Source organism: Jatropha curcas, chromosome 8 (genome assembly GCF_041381405.1).
Source record: "Jatropha curcas cultivar XTBG-Jc1 chromosome 8, XTBG_Jcur_1.0, whole genome shotgun sequence".
Classification (NCBI taxonomy): Eukaryota; Viridiplantae; Streptophyta; class Magnoliopsida; order Malpighiales; family Euphorbiaceae; genus Jatropha; species Jatropha curcas.
This window is the reverse complement of record NC_143158.1, coordinates 6,441,143-6,464,176: the sequence shown is the minus strand read 5'-3', so window position 1 is coordinate 6,464,176 and position 23,034 is coordinate 6,441,143. Positions and strand designations below refer to the sequence as shown.

General features: G+C 32.2%; 5 protein-coding genes across 6 annotated transcripts; 2 read left to right on the top strand and 3 right to left on the bottom strand.

The window, feature by feature from the left end:
* Positions 1-2,056: 2,056 nt before the first annotated feature.
* LOC149494080 (uncharacterized) lies at positions 2,057-8,486 on the top strand. Of its 2 annotated transcripts, none has more exons than XM_089725322.1 (6): positions 2,057-2,382; positions 3,974-4,966; positions 6,379-6,552; positions 7,565-7,707; positions 7,979-8,089; positions 8,240-8,486. In XM_089725322.1, exons 1-6 carry the CDS (start codon positions 2,260-2,262, stop codon positions 8,331-8,333), a joined length of 1,638 nt encoding a protein of 545 aa, XP_089581448.1. In that variant the 5' UTR covers positions 2,057-2,259; the 3' UTR covers positions 8,334-8,486. The 2 variants fall into 2 exon arrangements, with proteins under 2 accessions (XP_089581448.1, XP_089581449.1); XM_089725323.1 differs by lacking the exon at positions 2,057-2,382 and adding an exon at positions 2,570-2,716.
* A 304-nt stretch (positions 8,487-8,790) lies between these two features.
* LOC149494079 (uncharacterized) lies at positions 8,791-11,645 on the bottom strand. Its single transcript, XM_089725324.1, has 5 exons — positions 11,139-11,645; positions 9,829-10,653; positions 9,665-9,744; positions 9,378-9,449; positions 8,791-9,271 (listed from the first exon to the last, which is right to left on the bottom strand). Exons 1-5 carry the CDS (start codon positions 11,460-11,462, stop codon positions 8,938-8,940), a joined length of 1,635 nt encoding a protein of 544 aa, XP_089581450.1. The 5' UTR covers positions 11,463-11,645; the 3' UTR covers positions 8,791-8,937.
* Positions 11,646-15,613: 3,968 nt separating this feature from the next.
* On the bottom strand, positions 15,614-17,161 carry LOC105641217 (uncharacterized). Its single transcript, XM_012225715.4, has 4 exons — positions 16,969-17,161; positions 16,499-16,734; positions 16,250-16,362; positions 15,614-16,098 (listed from the first exon to the last, which is right to left on the bottom strand). The coding sequence occupies exons 2-4, from the start codon at positions 16,658-16,660 to the stop codon at positions 15,801-15,803; spliced, it is 573 nt and encodes a 190-aa protein (XP_012081105.1). The 5' UTR covers positions 16,661-16,734; positions 16,969-17,161; the 3' UTR covers positions 15,614-15,800.
* Positions 17,162-17,913: 752 nt separating this feature from the next.
* On the bottom strand, positions 17,914-19,096 carry LOC105641218 (uncharacterized; the record flags this gene model as incomplete). Its single annotated transcript, XM_012225716.4, is given in 3 exon segments — positions 17,914-18,284; positions 18,524-18,636; positions 18,760-19,096. Coding segments are annotated over 3 exon segments (411 nt in total). The 3' UTR covers positions 17,914-18,148.
* Positions 19,097-21,492: 2,396 nt separating this feature from the next.
* LOC105641316 (uncharacterized) lies at positions 21,493-22,637 on the top strand. Its single transcript, XM_012225838.2, has one exon. The coding sequence runs from the start codon at positions 21,628-21,630 to the stop codon at positions 22,018-22,020; it is 393 nt and encodes a 130-aa protein (XP_012081228.1). The 5' UTR covers positions 21,493-21,627; the 3' UTR covers positions 22,021-22,637.
* The last annotated feature ends 397 nt before the right edge of the window (positions 22,638-23,034 follow it).

The following is a 23,034-nucleotide window of genomic DNA, read 5'->3' as shown; positions in this document are numbered from 1 at the left end:
TCAAGGATGATGATGATGATGCGGCGGTCCTGGCTTTTGTGGCTCGGGAGGACCTCCTGGTGGTGCATGAGGACCTGGTGGAGGAGCATGGCCATGAGGAGGATGAGGTTCATGGTGTGGAGGACCAGGAGGCGGTGGCTGATGTTGTGGTGGCGGTTGGTGGTGGTGGTGGGGATCGGGTGGTGGAGGGTTATGCATCTTTTTGCCTGATTTCTAATATGAAATGATCTCAATGTTGTTATCCACAAGTGTATGGCTAAATTTGCAAGGATATGTTAATTTATAGATGTAAATGTCGGAAATACTGTAACGTACAATTTACTAACAGTCAAACACAGCCACGTTTCACGTTTATTTTTTGTTAGGTATTATACCTGACATTCAATGGATTTTTCTAGACGATTATGTCCCTTTAAGAGCTACGAGATTGTTACTTTGTGGATAAGAAATTTAACTAATTTAATTAATTGATAGCCACGTGTAATATTGACATGTATCAATCAATGATCTATTCTTACGTTGTAGTTTTGTCTCATGACAATACTGCCGACAATTTAATTAATTTGTAAAAGATTTATCTCCATCTCGCGATTGAAGTTGTTTTATTTACTTATTTATTTGTTTAACTATTTAACTACCTCTGGATTTGTATCATACATACGATCATGTTCTTGAAATGGGCTGGCCTTTTATTTTTAACTTTATGGATCACATGTTAGCCCAATTGACTGGGGCTTAATAACTGAACAAAGAAGTTTTCTGGGCCAAGTTGTGGTGTAAGGTTTAAGCCCAATGGAGTTTGACTCCTTTTACTACTCCCTTCATCCAACTGTGTTAATTTGAAAGAGTATACCTGACAAAATCGGATCCATAATCCCACCTTCGGTATAAAATAAAACGAGCCGATCTATAATCTATCGGGCTCAAAACTGAGGTGAATAACTCAAAAGTTAATGAATTTAAAAATTTTAAATTTGAATTCGACTTAAAGATTCGAGGTTAGTTCGAAAAATTTTAAATTTAAATTCGACTTGAAGTTCGAGTAACTTAAAATAATATTATATGTGTATTTATATAAAAATTTAATAAGGCTTCACAAGCTTTAAAGCTGAATATCGTTAAACTCGAACTCGATCAAAATCGAACTTTTTCAAACTCTATTTTAGTCGAGCTCGAACAATTCGTGAGCTGACTCAGCTCATTTACACCCCTAATTCTACCATCAATAAACCAATAAATATTTCAAATAAAGTAACTATTTATTTTCTTGATTAAAAGTCAATAAGTCAAAAACATTATTTTGTCAACAGAATTCTTCAAATTGTCACGCCTTAATTGATTTCTGGCTACTTTTCACTAAAGTCATTTCTAGAAAGTATTGTATTACTTATTTCCTTCATAGAAGTATGCCTACTGTAACTTTCATACAGATACTAAATAAACATTGAAATTTCTTGCTTAATTCAGTTAAATAGCTTATAATCATATATTAGTCTAACTTGTCAAAATTAACATGGTTGGTGCTAAAATTCGTATAAACTGTTTTTCCATTATTAGAAAAAACTTGAGGAGAACAATTAATTTATGCCTAATTGCTAATCTAACTAATATTCTAATGTAAAATAATTATTATTTATAATAATATTTTATGATCCCAAATTAATTTTTAATCAAAAAATTAATAAAAAAAACCTAAAACCATTATGATTTTTTAAGATTAAAACTAAAAGGGAAACAGAAATAATAACTAGTGACATACAAATTGCCAACTTGACATGCTGATTTCAAGGCTAAATAAGTAATTGTTTGAAATAATGATGATCAGTTAATAATTTTGGTAGTTCGCTCTTTAAGTTTTTCTCTATTTTTTTTTAATTTTTTAAAATTTTCATCTTTGTATTTAAATAAAACAAAAAGGTAGGATGTCATGTGATATATGGAGGCACCGAATGAGTTTGTTTGTTTGGTTTTTTTTTTTTTTTTTTTTTTTTTTTTTTTTTTTTAAATATTATTTTTAAAGAAATTAAAAAAAAAGAAAAGAAAAGAAAAGAAAGCAGAGACATAGACAAAGACACTCTGTTCTCTCTGTTCTTAGCCCCCAATCGCACGAAAACCCCAAATAATTCAATTTCAATTTTCAAACAAAAACCTCTCTTTCTCTCTCTATTACCTTTGCTTCCATTATTATATCACCGTTCTTTCTCAGCCTCTCTTCTCAATTTCGAACTCTACTCTCTCTCTCTCTATCAATCTCTAAAAATGGGCACAGCCAATAGTCGACTGGGTTCGCGTCCATCGCGGGGCCGACTGAACCGCAGAAGCCCCTCCCGCCTCTTCTCTTCTCTCATCTGCGGTGGCTCCTCTTCTCGCGCTACTCTTCAGGTAACCCAAAACACACGATACAAAAGGAAAAGAATCCCACGCATATTTCTTCTCCTTCTTTCTTTCTCCTCTCCATTTCCTGTTTCTTTTTATTATTGTTTTTCTTTCTTATTTTTTATTTTCCACCTTTTTTTAATACATTTGATCGGCTTTGATGAGCGGGGATCGATCATTTGGTTTAAATGATTGATCCCATATTTAACTATTATTGTAATGTAAAAATTAAAATAAAAAAAGGAGACAGCCCATTTCGTATTTTTTGTTTCTTTGATCAAAGATTGCTACTGGTTTTTGTGGTATTGATTATCTGATGCTGAAAATGGGTCTATTTCGGGTAATTTTAGGTTTATTCGCTGCACGTACATGTTTTGTTTTTCTAATTCTCTTCCTTGGTATTGTATTTGCGCAAAACTGATATGTACGTTATTTAATTCTGAGTGGATTAATTTATCAATCTAGATTATAACTAGTGTGTATGGTTTCTTTGGACCTTTGGTTGCTTAATAGTTGAAACAGTTTTGATTTTAACAATTCCTTGGTTTGGTTAAAGGCCTTGAATTGCATTCTGTTTGTGATCACTGATGATTTCTTTTCATGAGATTTAGGTTTTGTCTTGCCAAATTGTATTATAGTTCAGACTTTGATGGTTGGTACTGTTTGATTGAGCTTAAGAGAATAGTATCAATGAGTTTTTGAGATTTATAAATAAGAATTATACATGTTTTGTTTGGCATGTTGAATATTCTTCATTGAATTTTTATTTATTTCTTTTTTTATCTTGGAGCTATAATTGTGCTGGTAGATGTGCTTTTTCTCATATTTTGGTATATCTCAGGTGCAAATATATTCCATTTATTCCAAATGAAGAAATCGCAATAGAAATAATGTGTGTTCTACAATAGTATCTACGTGTGCAAAAATGTTAATGGCTGATTGAACTAGAAAGCTTGGACATAGAGAATTGAACAATGATTCACAATAAGGCTACTTTGCTTTCAATTTAAATTTAAAAAAAAAAATTATGCTTTCGATTAATATTACAAACTTTGAACAATGAACTAGGAAGATTTACAAACTTTTACATCAGGAACATCATACAGCTAGCACTCTTCATCTTTGCCCTTGATTGATTGGTGAGCTTTTTGGGAAGCTTTTACGCGAGCTCTGTGGTGGTATTTCTTATGAGTGTGGCATGTGCTGTTTGTTGATTGACGACAAAACATATCAGTATTCATAACTATGACATGACAATTACACTAACCCAACTGCCATGCCATGTATTTCGTGTGCATTTTTGGATGCCAAACCAAAATGCTATTACAAGGGCCAGAAGATTCTGCCTATTATGGAGAGACCCATTTATGGTGGGTAGACAGTGTAAATAGAAATTTGGATAGTTCTATCACCCATCAAGAATGCAATGTGGCAAGATACAAGTATCTTTTGGTTGTTGTTCTGCATGTCTTGAATCTTGATCAATGCACATACTTTCTTTTTTATGTTTAGATAATTCTTTTCAAGATGCTCTTGTTTAAATGATCTCAGTTCAGTTTATAGAAGAGACTGACATATCAACAATTTTTACATACAGATGGAAGATGAAGTTCTGGTCCATTCTGCAAAATATTGTGATCCTGTCACCAATGAGATCTCCAATCTTGCAGAGGAATCTTCTTTCATTTATGGTACAGGAACAAGGTTTACCAGCTCTCTTTCTGAAACTGGACCATCTTCTGGAAGCAGTATCACGGCCAGTGAAGGATCTGCTGATTGCGTTCTGAGAAATGCTGAAACAAGTGATCAAGGAAAATGCTTGTCTGAGAGTAAGGAATTAGTTACTCCCCATCAGGTAAGTGGTAATTATAGTCATGATGACTCTTTTAGGAATAGAAGTAGTTCTGAAGCTAGTACTTCGCTTAAAGAACAATCTTCAGATCCTGTCTCTGTAAATATTTCGGCTAACAAGGATGCAGTCAATGATATTGATAATTCAGAGAACAAAGGGGTTCCTCAGATCTGTCCTCACATCACACATCCAAATAGTTCGTTTCCTGAAGGATTTGCTGATTCACATGCTGATGGGACCTCTGTTGAGAATCACTTGGATGTAGTAACGAGCACTTTTAGTTTTGATTCTGATCCTGTTCCTCATAGTTCTGATGTTCCAGTAAGTCTTCACTCCTGGGGGAATGAATCTGCACAAGAAGTGATCCCTTCAGGTTTAGGATTTCTTGTGGCCAATAGGGAGCAGGGCCAAGGAGATGGAAGTGTACTTCATGTAGATGTTGTAAGCATCTCTTCAAGCATTTTGTCTGGCAGCAATGCTGATACAAGTGGTCATGAGGCCAGAAGGAATAGTAGAAGACTATTTTGGGATGCATTTTCAAGACGCAGTTCTAGAAGGCATCTTGATTCTCCAACCATTCTTTTCTCAACAGATAATACCGAGGATCTACTGTCTCATGACAGATGGCTCCTTGATTTCAGTGGAGATCTTTTTGATGACGAGATAGGAAGTGATTCTGGATATCTGGGCAGTAGAATTCACAACATGAATGCACGCAGGCGACACTCAAGATCTGAGGTGATTTCATGAATACGTTTGAGCCACAAAAAAAAAAAAAAAAAAAAAAAAAAAAACACTACGGTTTTGATTAATTTTCCTACTTGATTTTACCAGTTTGTGCTCTAGGGTTGGTATGTTATTTAATTGAATGTGTTTGCTGCAGTCGAAATAGTCTTTATTTTTCCACAGGATGGGATCTTGAAAGGCAAATTTTGGAGATACCTATCCCTTAAGTATTTCTTTTTGCTGAAATGGCTGTGCACACCCCGTAATTTTACTATTGCAATAGCCAGTGGCTCATTAGTGTTTGGTTGTAATTGTAAAGATGGGTTCATCATAGAGGTGGTCTGCCTAATTAGAAGCCTCCTCAATTCTTCATATACCTCAGCTCTGAGATTAGAATTGGCTCGTTTTCTTTTTATACACAATTCATGATTTTGTTTGTTTTCGTGTTGACAATTTCTGATGTGAATTCAGTGGGTCATCCCCCTTCCTGTGGGCTCCCTCGCCGACCCAATGATAGACCATGATCCTTCCTTCCTCCTATCATACAGTGCCCTGATTTTTTTTTTTGTCAACATTTTCATTTTTTTTCCGTGTCCCCATGCTGTGACTTTGGCTTTTGAGTATGATCATGAGCGGAAAGATCTTTATAGAAGTCCCTGTCTAATCCAACTGAAGAGTTAGTTTGTGTGTCGCACGTGTATTACTGTATTACATATAACTTCACAAATCATGTTTTTTAGCTGTTTATAGTGTGGTGTTATTTATAGAGCACAAAATGTTTACTATTTGACTACATAGCCCTGTCCAACGATTGAACTTAGAATTGAAAAGCTTCTATTGTATGCAAAACTTTATTCAATCACCAATTACAAGACAAAGCAACAATTCCCATCCATATTACCAACAGAGCAAGCTATAGTTTTGCGATTACATTCTCATAATAAGCTATTGACCTTTGAGATTAACACAAATTATAACAGATAGGAATCTAAGAAAATTCAAAAGACAACACAGCCAACAATGGGATACTGAGCTTTGAATTTCTTCTGTTTCTCGTGTTGGCATGAATTTGCAAAATATTGGTCATTACTCTTTCTTCTCGTATCTATTATGAGTATGAATTTGCAAATATCATTGGTTTTTTTGGTAGTTGTGATGTAATTGTTCCTTTGTCTTGTAACTGAGGATTGAATAAATTTGGGGTATGTGAAGTTAGAAGCTTCTCAAAACTCTCTCTCTCTCTCTCTCTCTCTCTCTGTTATTATTTTAGAAGCTTCTCATAACTTCGACACATTTTTTGCCCTGGAAATAACACCATCTTTTTTATAATAATGTCTCCATATGTTATATTGTCTCTCTGAATCATCACATTTACTTTCTCATTCTGTAATTTTTCTGAACAGCTTATGCATAACTCTTTGCAGATATGGGAAAGACTTCGCGGTGGCCTTGATGTGCATAATCGTAGAACTACCTTGTGCCCATCTGGACTCCATCCTGAGGGTAGATGTTCATGTGAATCATTCTCCACGACTGAGGAGACTAGTAATCGTGCAAGTATATCACGAATAGTCATGCTTGCTGAAGCTTTATTTGAGGTACCTTGCCTCTATCAGCTGACATGTGATTCATCTCAACATATGAACTTGGTACATTGTGATATTTCGGATGGACATTGTTTGAAAAGTGGAATTAAAATGGACCTATTTGATACTGTTGGATCGGATGCATACAAATTGATAAACTGATTTTAAATGTGTTCTTTCTTGCTCTCCCTGCCTGTTTCATAGCTAATACTGAATACCTCTTTTTTGGAACTTTCATGTTTAATTTACAAATATGGGAATTGCAGTCGGCTAACAGTTTTTATCGATAAGCTGTTTTTCTCTCAGCATTGTTACGCTTTTTTGTCAGTTACAATGTTCGGTATTGTAAGCTGTTTTGCCAATTTATATCATTTTCATGTCTGATAAATCATTTCTTACCACCATATATATGTGTGTGTGTGTGTGTGTGTGTGTGTGTGTGTGCGCTCGCGCACTAGAATGATATACTTTGCTTTATGTCAGTCATAACATATTTTCAATACCAAAAATAATTATGCATGAGTGATGACGTGTGCAAACATGCACAAATAAATCTTAAGAATTTTTGAGAAATTTTGATGTGGTAATATTCATCAACTGTTGATTCCATATTAGCATGTTGAACTGTTACACAACAGAACACATTAAATGCCATGTTTAACTGTTCTCATCAGAATTGCTGTATTGAAATATTTTCCTTGCATACGGAAAAATCAGCTTGGTATTTAATGTTACCCATTGTGAACTTAGTACTACATGATTTGCAAATCAGCAAATACAGTTGAATGCTGAACAGTGACTACTTATGCTCTTCTATTTTCAAATATTAGTTTTTTCTTTTCGAATGAGTTTACTTGGGTTCCTATTGATTTAGCCTTTGATTTTAATTAATAATTTCAGTTTGATATTATTATGGTAAGACATACCTATAAACCCTTTGGAACTGCATAGATGTTTTATCTATAAGTTTCCTGGAGAGGTGTTCCAACAAAAGTTTTTTTTGGTTGTTATGCTTGATCTGCAGGTTTTGGATGAAATCCATCGCCAGCCTGTCTCACTTTCCCTATCAATGATGTCACTTCCAGCCCCAGAGTCAGTTGTTGACTCTTTCCCCCTTAAGAATCACAAAAAGCAGAAGAAAGTTGACGGGAGTGATGATGTTGAACAGTAAGTTCCTTCCAAAAAAAAATTTTATAGGGTGAACCAACATATAAATCAGGATAAACCCGATATAATACCTGTGTACTGTTCACTTGCCCTCTTTGCTAGAGTATTGTTTCAGTTTATTGTTTGGAGCAGATGTAAGGTGTGTTTGGACTATCTGCAGTGAGGTTGTATAGTAATGATTGATTTTGATCCGAGTGTTAGTATCTATAGGCAACAATTTAAGTTGATAAATCTTAAAAGTTCGTTCTGTATTTAACAATTTGATGGACAGGTGTTATATCTGTCTAGCTGAGTACGAGGAAGGGGACAAAATTAGAGTCCTTCCCTGCCACCATGAATATCACATGTCCTGCGTTGATAAATGGCTTAAAGAGATACATGGGTAACATCATTTCCATTCTTTGCTCTTTTTTTTCATCATTCATTTTCGTAATGGACTTTTTAATTTTCTTGTTCTTTTTCTTTTTCTTTTGCCCCCCTTTTTTGCATTTGCCTGGCTTCTTTCTCTCTCTTCTCTACTGGTGTTTTACAGGGTATGCCCACTTTGTCGCGGAGATGTTCGTCAGGGTACCAATGAACCTTCAGTCGAGCCTTTTGTCCCCAATTCAGAAATCCCCTTTGTTTGATAAAATCGCTTATATGTATGATGTATGGATGTAAATAGTAACCTTCTGTTTTAGGGCTGTTATATTTCTTACATTGTAGTATATCGTAAAGATTCTTCTGTAGAATTTTATAGAAGGCAACGGAAATGCGATGTTCATGAATTTATCGTTCCATTTTGTGGTTCTTTCCATCGTTCTAGGCTAATCCTGGAAAGAGCCGTCTTGCTTGTTTATGTGCTGCAATTTTGAATCATTTTCTGCTGAAACTTGAAGAGTTCTGAAATTGCTTCCATGCTGAAACTTAACGAGTCCTGCAATATTTTTTTTTTAGCTGCAAGCTTCCATGGGAATTTTCTTTAATGAACATTTTTAACATAATAATATATATTTTTTCAATAGCAGCTTTTACAGTAAGCAACAGAAGCATACCCTAAAATATTCCCTGCATTGCTTTGTATCTTCTGACTCATCAATTCAATTGCTGACAAAAGATTCTTAAATTTTAGAAGAACAATGTTCTTCTTTCAACTGTTCATAAATAATACATTTTTAATAGAATACATAGTTTTAAACACGTAATAATCATGCTGCTGGATTAAACATACTTATTATACCTTCGCTGCTTCTAGCCAAGAAAAGAAGCTCCATGCCTTGGAGACCAAAAGGGATTTTGGTCTTGAATAGAAGGCGATTCAAATCTCATCTTATTTTCATTGCTTCCACTATAACCATTGGAGAAGGGATTATTATTTTCGAAGTACTTGTCATTGCTGCCGTAGGAAAAGAGATTTGGGTGAAAATTTTCATTGCCATCATCTTCAAATGTTGTCCATCTCATGGAATTGTGGCTATGTTTCTCTCTAACAGCATTTCTTTTGTTCTCCATCTCTCCAACATGATCCTTGAACTCTTTCTTCACCACATCTAAAACGACATCACCATAACGATCACACCATGACCTAAATTCCAAGATAAAATTTGGTAGGATCAGTTTCTACAATCTCATGCATTTGAAACACCCTTTAAAAAGAAAAAAGAAGGAAGAGATAGTGTTTGGTGCCTCACTTGGGAAAGAACTTTTTCAGGTCAGCTTTATCGACTGGAAGCTTGGTGGAAATTTCTTCCATTTGGTCATCTCTGTTGAAACCATAAAGCAAAGAATGACAATGCATAAACACCAATATTTCAAATCCTTAAAATGTTGAATTTCATTTCAGTATAATTCAGGTTATTTAAATATAAAAAAATGAAATAAATTTTTTGGGTTTCTTGTGAAGCAAATCAAGAATCATATTCCATTCCAATTCTAGAGCTAACCAAATATGACCTAAATTTCAGTTAAAAATGCTTACGAGAATTTAAGATTGGGGTTTGTGGTGCAGAGTTCTGTTTGAATTCTTGACAGTTCCTTCTTTATCTTATCTCCTAAAACCTGCAAACAAGCATATACACAATATGAGCTAAAACAATCAAAGCAAGCAAGTGAAGAGACTAATAAAAATTATCGAGAGTGAACCTTATCAATGAAAAAATCTGAAGGAGAGCCATTAGAATGTAGCTTCCTTTTTATCAGTTTAGTATCTGGTCCTTCTCCCATAGGGCTGTCAACAAGGTGGCAAGACGCTATGGATGAATCACAATCTGATCTTTCATTACTGAGAGGCAGAGGAGTTGTCTCATCATCTGAATCATTTTTCTTCCATTTCTTAAAACCATCAAAACCCCATTGCTTTTTTGCTGATTTTGATACTTTCTCTACATGATTAACACAATTATCACCACCACTGCCACCTCCACCATGGGCCTCCCTATGCTCTCTTTGGAACAAAGTCTTAAAAGGTTTTCTCTTCACCTTATCAGTACTCCCACATTCTTTAGCAGACTCATTTGGTAAGCTTTCTTGCATGAGAATTGACTTCGTTTCACTTTCTTTATTCTTCAAATGACCATCCCTAAATGGGTTTTCTATGTCATTATTAACAGAGCCAGGAGAGGAGAATTTTGATTCAATTTCAAATATACTCCTCTCTTCTCTATGTTTTATCTGCTTGTTAGATGAACCAAAACCAAAAGCTGAGGCTGCTCCTTTAATTTGCTTGATTGCTGAATTAGGCTTTGATTTGTTTTTAGAGGGTAAGTTTTCTTTAGTAACCAAGTTTTTCTCATCTTTTAAGTCAATAACTGACCATTCCTCTTCTGAATTCTCTTTTAGTTCTCTTGGGCCAGCAACTATAACATCTCTTGACTCAATTTCTGCCCCTTGAACAGCTAATCTTTGTAACAAAGGCCTCTTCGAAGAATGGTACTCATCTTCTGATATGCATTTTGCATAGAGCAGCTCCTGCATAAAGATAATTAACAAAAAATACTTAGAGAAAGGAAAGAGGAAAAAGAATTAGTTCTAGGTCTTGTTTTGTTTTGTTTGCTCTAGAAATGGTATTAGGAAGCTATTACTGGAATATCATTCCTTTTTCATTCTGTGTCTAGTTCTTAAAGATTTACATTTTTTATGATAATTTGAGTTTAGATAACGTAAATTTTTACTGAAAGGTATCTACTTTTGAGTATAATTTCGAATCGACACAGAATTCTTTCTAGTTAATTCAAAAATAAACTCAAATTATACTTTCTTGTACATAATAAATTAGACAAATGCGAGAGAAATTTTAAATTTATATTTGAAAATTCTAAAAAGCCCATAATCTAAAATAATAAAAATTCATTCTTTATTACCAAGCATTAACAGAAAAATCAGTTACTAACTATTACTATTAACTAATTTCTGAAAAAAAGAAAAAAAATAACACTCATTAGATAGTAACTTGCCTGTAAAAAGACCAACTTATCTCTCAAAATGAGTGGCTGTTCATGTTCAGCTGGAGAAGCGATTAGGGTTTCGAGCAAATGGGTTCGAAAAGCTGAAACCTCATTCTCTGCTAAGATTCCTTCTTTATGGAGACCCATTAAGTTCAAGATCTGATGGAAAGAATCCTGTTGCCATTTCAAGTTATCAGATTGCAGCTTTGAGAGTCTGTGCTCAGCAGCAGGCAATCTCCGCTTCTTGAAGGAGAAAGGAAGAATAGTCTTGCAAATAGAGGTAATTGAATCATGGAGAGAAGAGTAATATGTTGGTGTGTATGTGTACACCATTTTTGATGATCCCTTGGTTTCTTGAGCTGAAGCAGACAGTGTATTTAACCGAGATTGCTTGTTTTTTTGGGTTGCCAGAGCTGTGATTTGAAGATTTCAGAAAGAAAGAGATAAAAATTTTCTTTTCTGGTTTTCCTTTTTCAATGGGTCTTCTTCTTTTGTCTTTATGATGTGGTGATTCATATCCAGGGTTTTGAATGTTGGGTGCTTAAACGGTCATTTGGAACTAGCCGTTAGGACTTGGGAAGAAGGTGGTGCAAAAGTGAACCAATAATTGGCGGACTAAAGCGGTGTCGTTTTATTATCAGGGAAAACCACTGATATTAATATTTAAAAAATTGAAAAAAAATTTGGAGTTGACAAATTATTAATCAAAGGTTTTTTTTTATGGTCATGAAATAATAGTTTCTCAATATAGAAGACAAGTGAAGTTTTACATTTAGACTCAATTTTTAGATTATTATCACGTGTCCAGCACACTAACTTTTTAAATAATTTTTAAATGTTATTTTGTACAGTATTTGGTAACAAAATATTTGAACTAACTTTTAAAAATTAAAATAGTATTTTATAAAAGTCAACTTATATAACGTTTAGCTTTTAATGTTTTATGAAAAAACTATTCAAATAGCTACATACTGCTAAAACAATTAAAAATTACCAAAACATTTAATTTTACTGAACATATCCTATATGTGTGTAATACTCATGAAATATTTGCTAGAATTAACTATTTTAGATCTATAAAGTTTACTATATGCCAATTGATATTATCTTATCTGAACTCTCTTAAACCATTTAATTTTACTTTTATTTAATTAATAATTTACAGAATAATTCATTTACAATTTTAATTAATAATTTATATTATTACAATATTAAAATATTTAAATTCATATTTTACTTAATTAATTTATATCTTTTTTTTTCTAATTCTTCTATCTCATCTCATTTCCAATTAACTTTTCTTCTTCTTCGGTATCAAATGTATGTCTCTTTGTAATGTCAAAAAAAAAAAAAAAAATGTATGTCTCTTTGTGGACTTTTCCAATACTAATGGTATCAATAGTGGGGTCATCTTCATTAGAAAAAAGAAAAAAAGGGATATTGATAATAAACTCAAAAGCTGATGTCATAAAGGATAGTGCTGTGCAAAATCCGACCCACACGACTGAAAATATATAGTTATAATAAGTTTTTCAGGTTGGGTCAGGTTAGACCATTTGTGGGATGTATATCCTTATTCAGGTTGGGTGAATCGGTTAAATATCTTGTTTAACCCGACCCAACCCGAAAAATGAAAATCTTATTATTATTTTTAATTTTCGCATGACTCACCCTCCTTTCTTTCTTCTTTTGCATGTAAAATTAAAAATTCCAAATCAAAATTAATTTTTTGAAGATGACATGTATTTTTTCTTGAGCAACTAAAAATATAATTTTTAAATTTTCATATTTTTTATTTCTATTATTTATGTTAAATACTTAATTAGGACTTTTTAATTTGCTATGGTTTGGTTATAATTTGAAGATGGAAAATTATGGTTTGTGTGACTGTGATTATTATGGTTTGATTGTGTTATGATTTTTTCATTACGAATGTTTGACGTTGATTATGGTTGGTTTGATTATTATTTTATAATTTTTTTATTATGATTGTTTGAGCAACAATTATTTTTTTAGACAATTTTTTTATTATGTGTAGGATCCAAATAAAATTTTAATTGTAAGAGCCATATTAAAAAAAGTATTCAACTTATAAAAAAATATTGAATTGAAAATCGGGTTAAACGGGCTTGAGTAACCCAACCCAATTTTTATAGAAGTTATTTGAGTGGGGCTGAACTTTTAAAAGGATCGGATCAGTAAAGCCATTCTCTCATTTCGGATTTCAAGTATTTCGAGTCGGATCGGGTTTGACCCGACTCGACAGTTGCTCACCCCCACCTTTAAAAAAGATCAAACTTTCGGCCTATATCTTTAATTTTATTATTATTTTTTTTTTGAAATACTCTCTCAATCCATTTCATATAACTATAGCATAATATATGTAAAACAAGACATTTAATCATACATCTAATTTTTGAATTACAAAAAAGTACATGCATCTAATCAAATCAAATGTTAAATTGATTGAATCTTAATTTTCAAGTTTATAATTTAAGATTGGAATTGATTGTAATAACAGTAAGAGCTAAATAATAAGTTAACATCGTACTTTGCTAATCCTTGTTAATTAAGTAAAGAAAAATCAACCAATAAGGCAATAATTCACATTAGTGGGTGAAAATGACACTCTCACCTACTGGATAATTTTTCTCCACATATACATATATATAGTGCTCTTATGCAATATATCACTATAAATAAATATGTAATAGAAAAGGGCCACAAATTCTCTTCAAAAAAAAAAAAAAAAAAAAAAAAGGGGCCACAAATTTCATTAGTGGCTAATGGGTCGCTTTTAAATATGGTTTGGTTCTCACCAAAAACCAAGAAAAAAAAAATCATAAATCTAAAACATGAGAAGCAATCCCGAAATTAGAGGTAGCTAAAAGTAGTAGCCGTCCCTCTAATTTAATATTTTTTTAAAAAAAATACAAAATTTTACCTTTTACTTACAAAATAGTGATTTTTCTTTTATATCAATCTCTCTAAATTTTGAAAAGAAAAATTAATTTTTTGAGAGAAAGTAATGATTTCTTATGGTTTCAAGATTTTTTTTTTTTTTTTTTAAGAATCAGAGGTATCTCTCTCTCTCTCTTTTTTCTTTTTAAGTGTGGACTAATTCCCTTTTAGCCCTAAAGTAGAAAGATTTTTTGTCTGATTTTCAGAAATTCAACTCATACTCTTATGGTTTCAAGATTTTATGTGCTGTAAGTTGCAAATTTTTTCAGTTGGAGAAAGCAAAGGTATCTAATGATTTTCTATGCCACAATTAAAATATCTATTGGCCCACTCCATGGACAAGAATGGGTGTATTATTTGAATTTCAACTTCAATAGGAGAAATGAATTGATAGACAGTGATTTTTAGGCTAAATAGAATCCCTGATGCCCATATTTTCAAGCTTTATATCTTAAATTCCTCATCTCCTGCAATTAATTCTGTCTGATATTCAGAATTGATGGATCAAAAAAAAAAAACCATATTTATTTCTAAATAAATTCAAATATCACATGAACGCGAAAATTCAATTTTCAGATTTTTATAAATGAAATTTCAATTATTAAAGTTACAAATTTGATGCAGCTAATGTTGTATTCGGTAACAGCTTTTTAAATAGCGTGTCGATCAGTCAAAGCACTAAACTTTATTTTTTACATAATATTTAGCGGTTAATATAATATTTTATAAAAAGTTAATTCATTTAACGTTTAGCTTTTAGCATTTTATGAAAAATTACTCAAACAGCTAATAACTAAATTAATAAAATTTGAGACCATAAGGAATTGTATCACTAAATAAAAAAGAAGACAAAGGAAAACATATATTGAAATTGATTGCTTCACTTTGATGGGATGGTGTGGGGTTTGAAAGTAATCTTCAAAATTCAAAGGAAGGATAGTTTTTTTTTATATAATTCCTTTTCTATGGATTAATGATACTAATTTCAGATGGATTTGATAAGAATTTAGCATTATAATGCATAATCTTATTAAAGAAATACTTCTATTTTCTATTGACTAGTACTTCAACAAACAGCAAATTGAGATGAGGATCCAAAATTAGCAAAAAACCAAATATTTTAAATTCATATTATATAGTTAAAAGTTAAACTAATTTTTTAAAAAAATATATATATATAAAATAGACACCATTTATACAAATTTAGTATTAAGATTAAACATATTATCCCTAATTTTCCTCTCTTATTATAGAAATCTGTGGAAGCCCCAAATGATGCATAGCTAGAGCTATGATATTTCATATAAATAGAAAGAAATATTTAGAAAAAATTACATTATAGAGCATAAATAAATCATTTACAAACCAAAAATCTCCCTCACCAATTTTTTAAGGCAAAATATGTGAAAAGCACACATAATTTTAATTACAAAATATAAAAAACTTATACTTAAATATAATAATAAATGGATCAAATTTTAAATAAGATTAACAATATTAATTATTATAAATTCAATCTCAACTTCTAAAAAGATTATTATACTCGAAATCTCTTGATAAATGCACATTTTTTGTTACCAATTACACATAAAATAAAAAAAATAAAAAAAAAAAACAGAAATAAGAGTACACCATACTCTACAACAATAGTCAAATCCAGAATCTATTGGTATGAACAGAACTGATAAAAAATAAAAATAAAAATTGAAACTAAAATTGGGAAAGTTGAACGTGTATTTGCATTCTGCAACAAGGACAATGAGCATTGTTCTCTAGCCATGGGGCCAAGCACCTGCAATGGAACTTATGAGCACATGGTAGGTGTAGCAGTGTCTCACAAGATTTAAACCTTTCAAGACATATTGTGCACTCTTCTTGCTCAGTTGCCCTCCAGCTCATTTTTGACCATTTGAATTTCTTAGCTGACCCATTTTTTTTTATTCCATAAACCTCTGTTTGCAATTCACCAACTGCTAATGATTTGCCTTCTTCTACTTTGTTCTCATGCCTATTTATAGTGCATATTAGCAAATACCTTGTAGATTATGCTAAAATTCACCAAATCTATCAATAATAATTTTTCTGGGATTTTTAATTTTTGTTCATAAGATATTTAATAGTAATAAAAAAAACTAAAAATTAGAAATAAAAATTTTTACCTTTTGGATGATGATTTTCTTTGAATTCTAAGCCTTTCATCTAATCTCTCCTTGGCTTGTCTTGCTACCACTCCTAACATCTCATCCTCATATGCTTTATTTATTATGCTTCTCTATTTTTTTTAAATAAGTAAATAAACTTAATCCAATTTAAAAAGAAAAAACTTAATAAAAATAACCAAAATCAAGAAGAAAAAAAATAGTTAAAGAAAACAAAGAACATGTGCTATAGATAAGAGACAGATATACCAGAGAAGAAGATATAGAAGTGTGAGAACTTTCATGGTTGCTTGTATACAAGCAAAAGGAAGATCTTCTAGTGGAGCCAGAGACAGCGGAACAAGGTGTATCACAGCTTTGATGAAAGCGTCGCCGGCGAGCGCATTCAACGCCAGGTAACATACCAGCCATTGATTTAAGCGACAAAACAGAAACCTCTCTTTGAATCTGATTAATTAAGTTAAATGAACTGAACCTGCTGCCGCCTGAAACAAGAAACAGAGAAATGGAAGACTGTATGAATAAATAAAAAGAATTTGCAAGAAAGAGTTAAGTAGAGACTATAAAAATTCGATTAAAACAAGAAAAATAGACATAAACAACCCATCAAAAATAGTGGGCGACAAAATATCATGGGTCCATATCTCTAATGGCTTTATTAATTAATTTAATTAATTAAAAAATTCAAAAAATAGATCCAAATCATTGTCGATCTTCACCTTCAAAGAAATTGGGTGCTTGAAAATTTCTAGATTAAAGAATGAAAGAAAATGGAGGGGGAGGAAGGAGATGAGGAAGCTTCATTGCAACTTAGCTCAACTAGAACGCCACTGCCTACTAGTACTTTTTCCAATTACCCGAACTAACTATAAAACCGAAGCGAAAATCAAATGGGTTTTTACTCTTTATTCTAAGCGTACAGTATTCACATGCCTACAGGTATGGATCACGTGTCTAACCGAAACGTTTTTCCCAATTTAAGGCCTTGGTTTCTTTTGTAGTTTATACGTAAATTACTATTTAGTCCCTCATATTTGATAAATTTTTGATTTGGTTATTCGTATTTCATACCAACTAATTACTGATTCTTATAGTTAATTAATAATTGATAGAAATTACAAAGAACTGTTGATTCTATAAAAAGGTTTTGCAACTTTTTTTTTAAATTATTTATTTATATTTCAATTTCATTAATTTTATAAAAAAAGTTACTAATAAAATTATTTCTTAAATCAATATTTTTTATCATTCCATCTAGAGTTATTTAAATATAAAATAAACTTTATTAAATATTATTTTAAAAATTTTAATTAATATTATTTATTTATATGACAAGTAACAAATAATATATTCATTCTAAAAATTAACAATAATCGCTATTAAAATTTTTAAAATACCGACAACATTCATTAGTAAATTATAGTTCACAATTCATTATTAACTATGAGCTGGTATGAATTATTTGTTAAATCAAATGAGCTGGTAATCAATTCCACAAATACTCTTTGCCACCAAACTACTCCATTTGAATTCTTTTATATAACATATTGAATGAATAGAAAATTGTGATGATAATCGTAGAGTTTCTCAATTATACACAGATAATTGTTTATTACATCTTGCTCAGTTTTAATAACTATTGTACCAATTGAAGATGAAAAAAATTACTACGGACACAAACACCATCACTTTATGACCTTCATTCAACACTTGTTTAAATACATGAGAGCCCAGACAGAGCAGAATAAGGTCTATCCTATTGTGCAGTTGTGTAATAACTCATAATATGATAGACCACACTGATCTAATTTTCGTTTTCTGTTTAACCTAATTTGGACCTCTAACATAACTAATTAATGTCCTCATTTGAACACATGATATTGGTAAGTGCACCCACACTTACTCAGCTGCCTTCCTTCTCATTTTTGCCCAATTAAATTTCTTAGCTGACCCATTTTTCTTTGTTCCAGAATCCTCTGTTTGCAATTCACCAACTGCCAATTCTGCTCCTCTCGAGCTTTTACTGGCTTCTTGCCTAATTAAATTCAAATTTAAAAAAAAAAAAAAACATTAGTACAGTTCGTCTTAGCAAATACCTTATGGATTATGCTAAAATGCACCAAACCTATCATTTTTTTTTTCTTTACAATTCGTATCGATATTCTAAAATAATCGAGAAAAGATCTAATTAGAGTTTCGACCTTATTCTTCATAACACTCGAACACTGAATTACTAATTTAACAGTAATAAAAAAATAAAAATTAAATTGTTACATTTTGGATGATGATTTTCTTTGATTTCTAAGCCTTTCATCTAATCTCTCCTTGGCTTGTCTTGCCACTTCTCCTAACTTTTCAGCCTCGTATGCCTCCTTTGTTATGCTTCCCTATTTTATTTTATTTTTAAAAAATAATCCAATTAAAAATCTTCATAAAAATAATCAAAATCAAGGGGATAAAAAAGGTGAAAATGGAAACAACGAGCATCTGATATAAATAGAGAGAGATACCAGAGAAGAGGAGATAGAAGTCTGAGAACTTTCATGGTTGCTTGTGTACAAGCAAAAAGAAGATCTTCTAGTGGAGCTAGAGACGGCGGCCCAAGATGTATCACAGCTTTGATGAAAACGTCGCCGGCGAGCGCATTCAACGCCAGGTAACATACCGGCCATTGATTTAACCCAGAAAACAGAAACCTCTCTTTAAATCTGACTATTTAAATTAAATTATCTGAAGCTTCCGCCTGAAATAAGAAACAGAGAAATGGAATACTGTAGGCATACAGAACATGAATTTGCAAGAAAGAGTCAATTAAAGACAATAAAAATTCGATTAAAACAAGAAAAAGAGTCATAAACAATTCATGGGGCCATATGTGGAAAAGAGAAGGAAGGACACGAAGAAGCTTCATGGCAACTTCGCTGAACCAGAACGCCACTACGGCACTACCTACTCTATTAGTATCAAGAAGAATTTACTACAATAATATTTTTATTCAAACGAGAACTCTTATGACCATATAATAAAAAAATTCAAATAATAATATTTTTTTTAAATATATTTTTTAGGTAACTTGGCGTGTATGATATCACTTTAAAAATAATAATATTTTTTAATTGAAAATAAATATTATTATAACGTTTTAAATTATATAAATAGTAAAAAAGTTTTAAATAATGATAATTATTTCTATACTAATAAAATTAGAAGCAGACTTGATAATTTATGCAACGACACAGAATCTGTACAATAATACGGAGCATGTGAAGGAAAAACAAACAAGAATATCACAAGATCATAAAACTTTACACGACCATATATAAATTATTTAAAAGCAGCTAATTAAACGACAAACTAAATAAATAAACTACGCAAAAGCACATGTGTAAGCCTAATTACTGTCGTTTTCTCTGAGTTGGATCAAATGCTTTATCCTCTTTTTCAGGTGGATGCAACCGATATAGTACCATCTATGGATCTATATTGATGACTTGGATTATCACTTTGTGCTTGCTTTTCAATTTTCATTAGCACATCTTTCTTTTTCCTGATAAAAGATTATAGTGTTTGCATCTCTTTTGTGAAAAGATGCAATGAGACGATCCATAAGTCATATTTAGAGGATTTTTGTGTAATTGTATTCCAAATAAAACAACAAATTATAATTGCATTTGTTTTCAAATAATTTATAATAATTGAAAAATGTTTTTGTTTTTTAAAAGAGGGTATCATTTTCTTTCAAAATGACTTAGCTTCTTCCAAATTCTGAAAAATATTTTCCACTAATTTTCTTGAGTCGTACCAAATATCAAATGTCTAAGAAATTTTATTATTTAATTTTTTTTAATAAGGAGCTGTGTTTTGATTATTGTTTGGGCTGTTAATTTCATTTTATAATTCTTAGAAATACTTTGATAGAATAGGCGGAGCCTGGGTCAGGCCCAACTTACAATTCTACTTCGTCTTGTCTCCTTTTTTTGGTTTAGAGCATTTGGGAAGCGGCTTCAACAAATTTATACGAACTGCTATTATTCTCAACATGATTTAGAAATTAAGACAGTTATACATGCTTCTCCTTCCGTCATATTTCTACCATTAAAAAATATATATATACTTTTTTGACATTTTTTATAGGATAAGTTATAAGCCCAATAACGTATAGGTCACTGACTAAGCAAAGCCAACAAAGGCTTACCGGAAAAAAGTTCAACAGTTATAGGAACTACAGTGACCCAAAAATGGATTAACTTTCACCCCTATTTGTTCGGAATTTCACAGAGAGTCCATTTCCGTCATTAATTTAAAGACTTGATAAGCCATCACGCAGAAAATAGTCTTGACAGCCACTTCATCGCCACCATTCATAGTGGCTCCATCATGCTTTAACCAATCCCCAAATCGATGGAGGGAAAATGCTCAAGAGGCGGCTAGGAGTTGATCGAGACCTATCTCGCAGCCCACACTTAGAGGAAATGGAGTGATTCGTCGAAACCCATAACTATGTTAAGGATCGAAGCTTCAAGCTTTGATTATATTATACACAGTCTAAAATCGAATACTTATGGTCAAAATATTCATTATGGCATTGAAAACTTAAATCTAGAGCATAAAATCACCAGAAACCATAATGGTTGAAAATGGAACAAAAAGAGGGAAAGGGGCTATCGGCGTTGAGAGAAAGTGGAAGGAGATGAGAAAATGAATTTCTCTCTCCTGCTCTCATAGACTAAAGGCTGATTCGGTTCGGTTTGAAATTTGGTTCAATTCAGTTTCGATTTATAAAATATTCATTTTTGTTGAAGGAGCCTTATTAGCTTGTTTAAAATCAGTGGCGTAATAGCTTATCTACGTAAACGTGAAAATACCTATTTTAATGTAGAAACACAAGGGAAGGAGAACCATCTATATAATTTTTTTTTAACTTAAAATGGATAACATTATGAATAAACATAATTTGAGCTTATAAGTAAAATTTATTTGAAGACAGCATTTTGTTTCCATTAATCCAATTTTCTATTGATATTTAATTATATTTTTTTTAGAGATATTATAGTACGATAATATTGGTACAATGTTGCAATTTAAGTAGACTTACAAATTAAGAACGCTCATAAAATCCATTTGATTGTTAATTATAAAGTTGGATTATTAAAATATTTTAAGGTGACTAAAAAGCATTTTTTGAATTAATTAATTACAAATTACAAATTAATAATAAATTAATAATCCCCTAAAATCCAGGCATAACCAAGAACTGCTCTAACTACTACGACAATCCCTCGGTCCTCTTGTAACGCACTATCTCTGTTTTATCTTCTTCTCCGTAAGAAAAAAAGACGACATTTTCAACCATTACTCTCTCTTTCCCCCCCATTTTCATGGAAGAAGCCATTCCCACCTCTTCTTCTTCCTGTCCCTCTTCTCCAACTCTAAAACAAAAACTAAAACACAAATACGCTTCTTTCTTCTCTCCTTTTCGTAAAGCCATTCCTCATGCTACATTGCCCTCTTCCCGGATCAAACGCAAGTGCAAGAGCTTCATTTATCGTATTGGCCGAAATAGCGGCGGCCAAGGACAAGGACAGGACTATACGCGCTTCGGCCACCATCGCCGAAGTCACTCCCACTCCGGTGATTTTCATTACGATGCTATGAGCTATGCTTTGAATTTTGATGAAGGCAACGATGATATATCTGAAAATGATTTTCCCTTGAGTTTCTCGTCTAGATTGCCCCCGGCACCGCCCAAGACGGAGATTGAGTGTGTTTGAAGTTAAGGTTTTTATATAAATATATATATTTTTCTGGTTTTTCCATGATTATGGTTGGTTAAGCATGTACATATCAAGCATTTATTTTATGTTTTTTATTTTTTAATATATGTAATGGTGTGTTGTGCGGTGCCCACTCAATGGGACCCACATTTGAAACAAATAAAAAAAAAAAAAAAAAAGAAAACGTGGTAGGACCCACACGTAGTTGAAAATGGAAATAAGGAAATAAGAATTTTCTTCTTGGTAGGTGATCCGTTTTTCGGTGGACGCGTAATTAACGCGTCCACCTCTCCTAATCCCGCGTCCATCCCTCCTATAAATAGGAGATTGCACAACGCTTCATAAAACACAGACCAAAAGAGTGAAGAGAGTTTTTTTTTGAGAGAATTTGAGTTTTAGAATTGGGTTCTAAAACTCGGGTCGAGAGAATAGTGAGGATAATTTGGAAAACACGGTGTGAGTGCCACTATTTTGTATTACTCTCTTTGTAAGCCTACTATTTTTAATAGTGGAAGAATTATTCAGTTTTTATCCCGTGGACGTAGCCCTAACAGTTAAAGGGTGAACCACGTAAATATCTGTGTCATATTTTTATTTTTCCGCTGTGTTATTTTTCTCGTAATCTTATTGCCGGGACCCAACAAGTGGTATCAGAGCCGAAGGTTTACCGGATCCGTGGATATATTTTAAAAATAAATATACCACGACGACGAGAAAATTACGCCGAGTCCATTAGTGCAGTCCGTTCGAAAAGACGTTGCAGAATCGACTTAGTGATGAATAGTAAAACAGTAACTCAAAGTTGATGGTGAACAGTACTATTGGCGTTACTGAGTCCGTTTCAAATAAGCCCAGCACTATTCACGCATAGTACTATTCACATATACAGTTACTATTCACGCATACAGGTACTGTTTACGTATACTGTTACTATTCAATTATACGGTCACTATTCACGTATACTACTATTCACGTATACGGTTTTGCTGGTGATAATATTCTGCACAAGTT

Excerpts from the sequence above, each read along its gene's own strand:
- LOC105641316 (XM_012225838.2), top strand. The coding sequence starts at position 21,628 with ATGGAAGAAGCCATTCCCACCTCTTCTTCTTCCTGTCCCTCTTCTCCA.
- LOC149494079 (XM_089725324.1), bottom strand. The coding sequence starts at position 11,462 with ATGGTGTACACATACACACCAACATATTACTCTTCTCTCCATGATTCA. Across the intron at positions 9,450-9,664 it reads AACCCCAATCTTAAATTCTC|AGATGACCAAATGGAAGAAA; the intron begins GTAAGCATTTTT and ends TGGTTTCAACAG. Across the intron at positions 9,272-9,377 it reads CTGAAAAAGTTCTTTCCCAA|GTCATGGTGTGATCGTTATG; the intron begins GTGAGGCACCAA and ends CTTGGAATTTAG.
- LOC149494080 (XM_089725322.1), top strand. The coding sequence starts at position 2,260 with ATGGGCACAGCCAATAGTCGACTGGGTTCGCGTCCATCGCGGGGCCGA. Across the intron at positions 4,967-6,378 it reads GGCGACACTCAAGATCTGAG|ATATGGGAAAGACTTCGCGG; the intron begins GTGATTTCATGA and ends AACTCTTTGCAG. Across the intron at positions 7,708-7,978 it reads GGGAGTGATGATGTTGAACA|GTGTTATATCTGTCTAGCTG; the intron begins GTAAGTTCCTTC and ends TTTGATGGACAG.
- LOC105641217 (XM_012225715.4), bottom strand. The coding sequence starts at position 16,660 with ATGGCTGGTATGTTACCTGGCGTTGAATGCGCTCGCCGGCGACGCTTT. Across the intron at positions 16,363-16,498 it reads CTTCTATATCTTCTTCTCTG|AGAAGCATAATAAATAAAGC; the intron begins GTATATCTGTCT and ends TAAAAAAAATAG. Across the intron at positions 16,099-16,249 it reads AGAAAATCATCATCCAAAAG|GCATGAGAACAAAGTAGAAG; the intron begins GTAAAAATTTTT and ends CACTATAAATAG.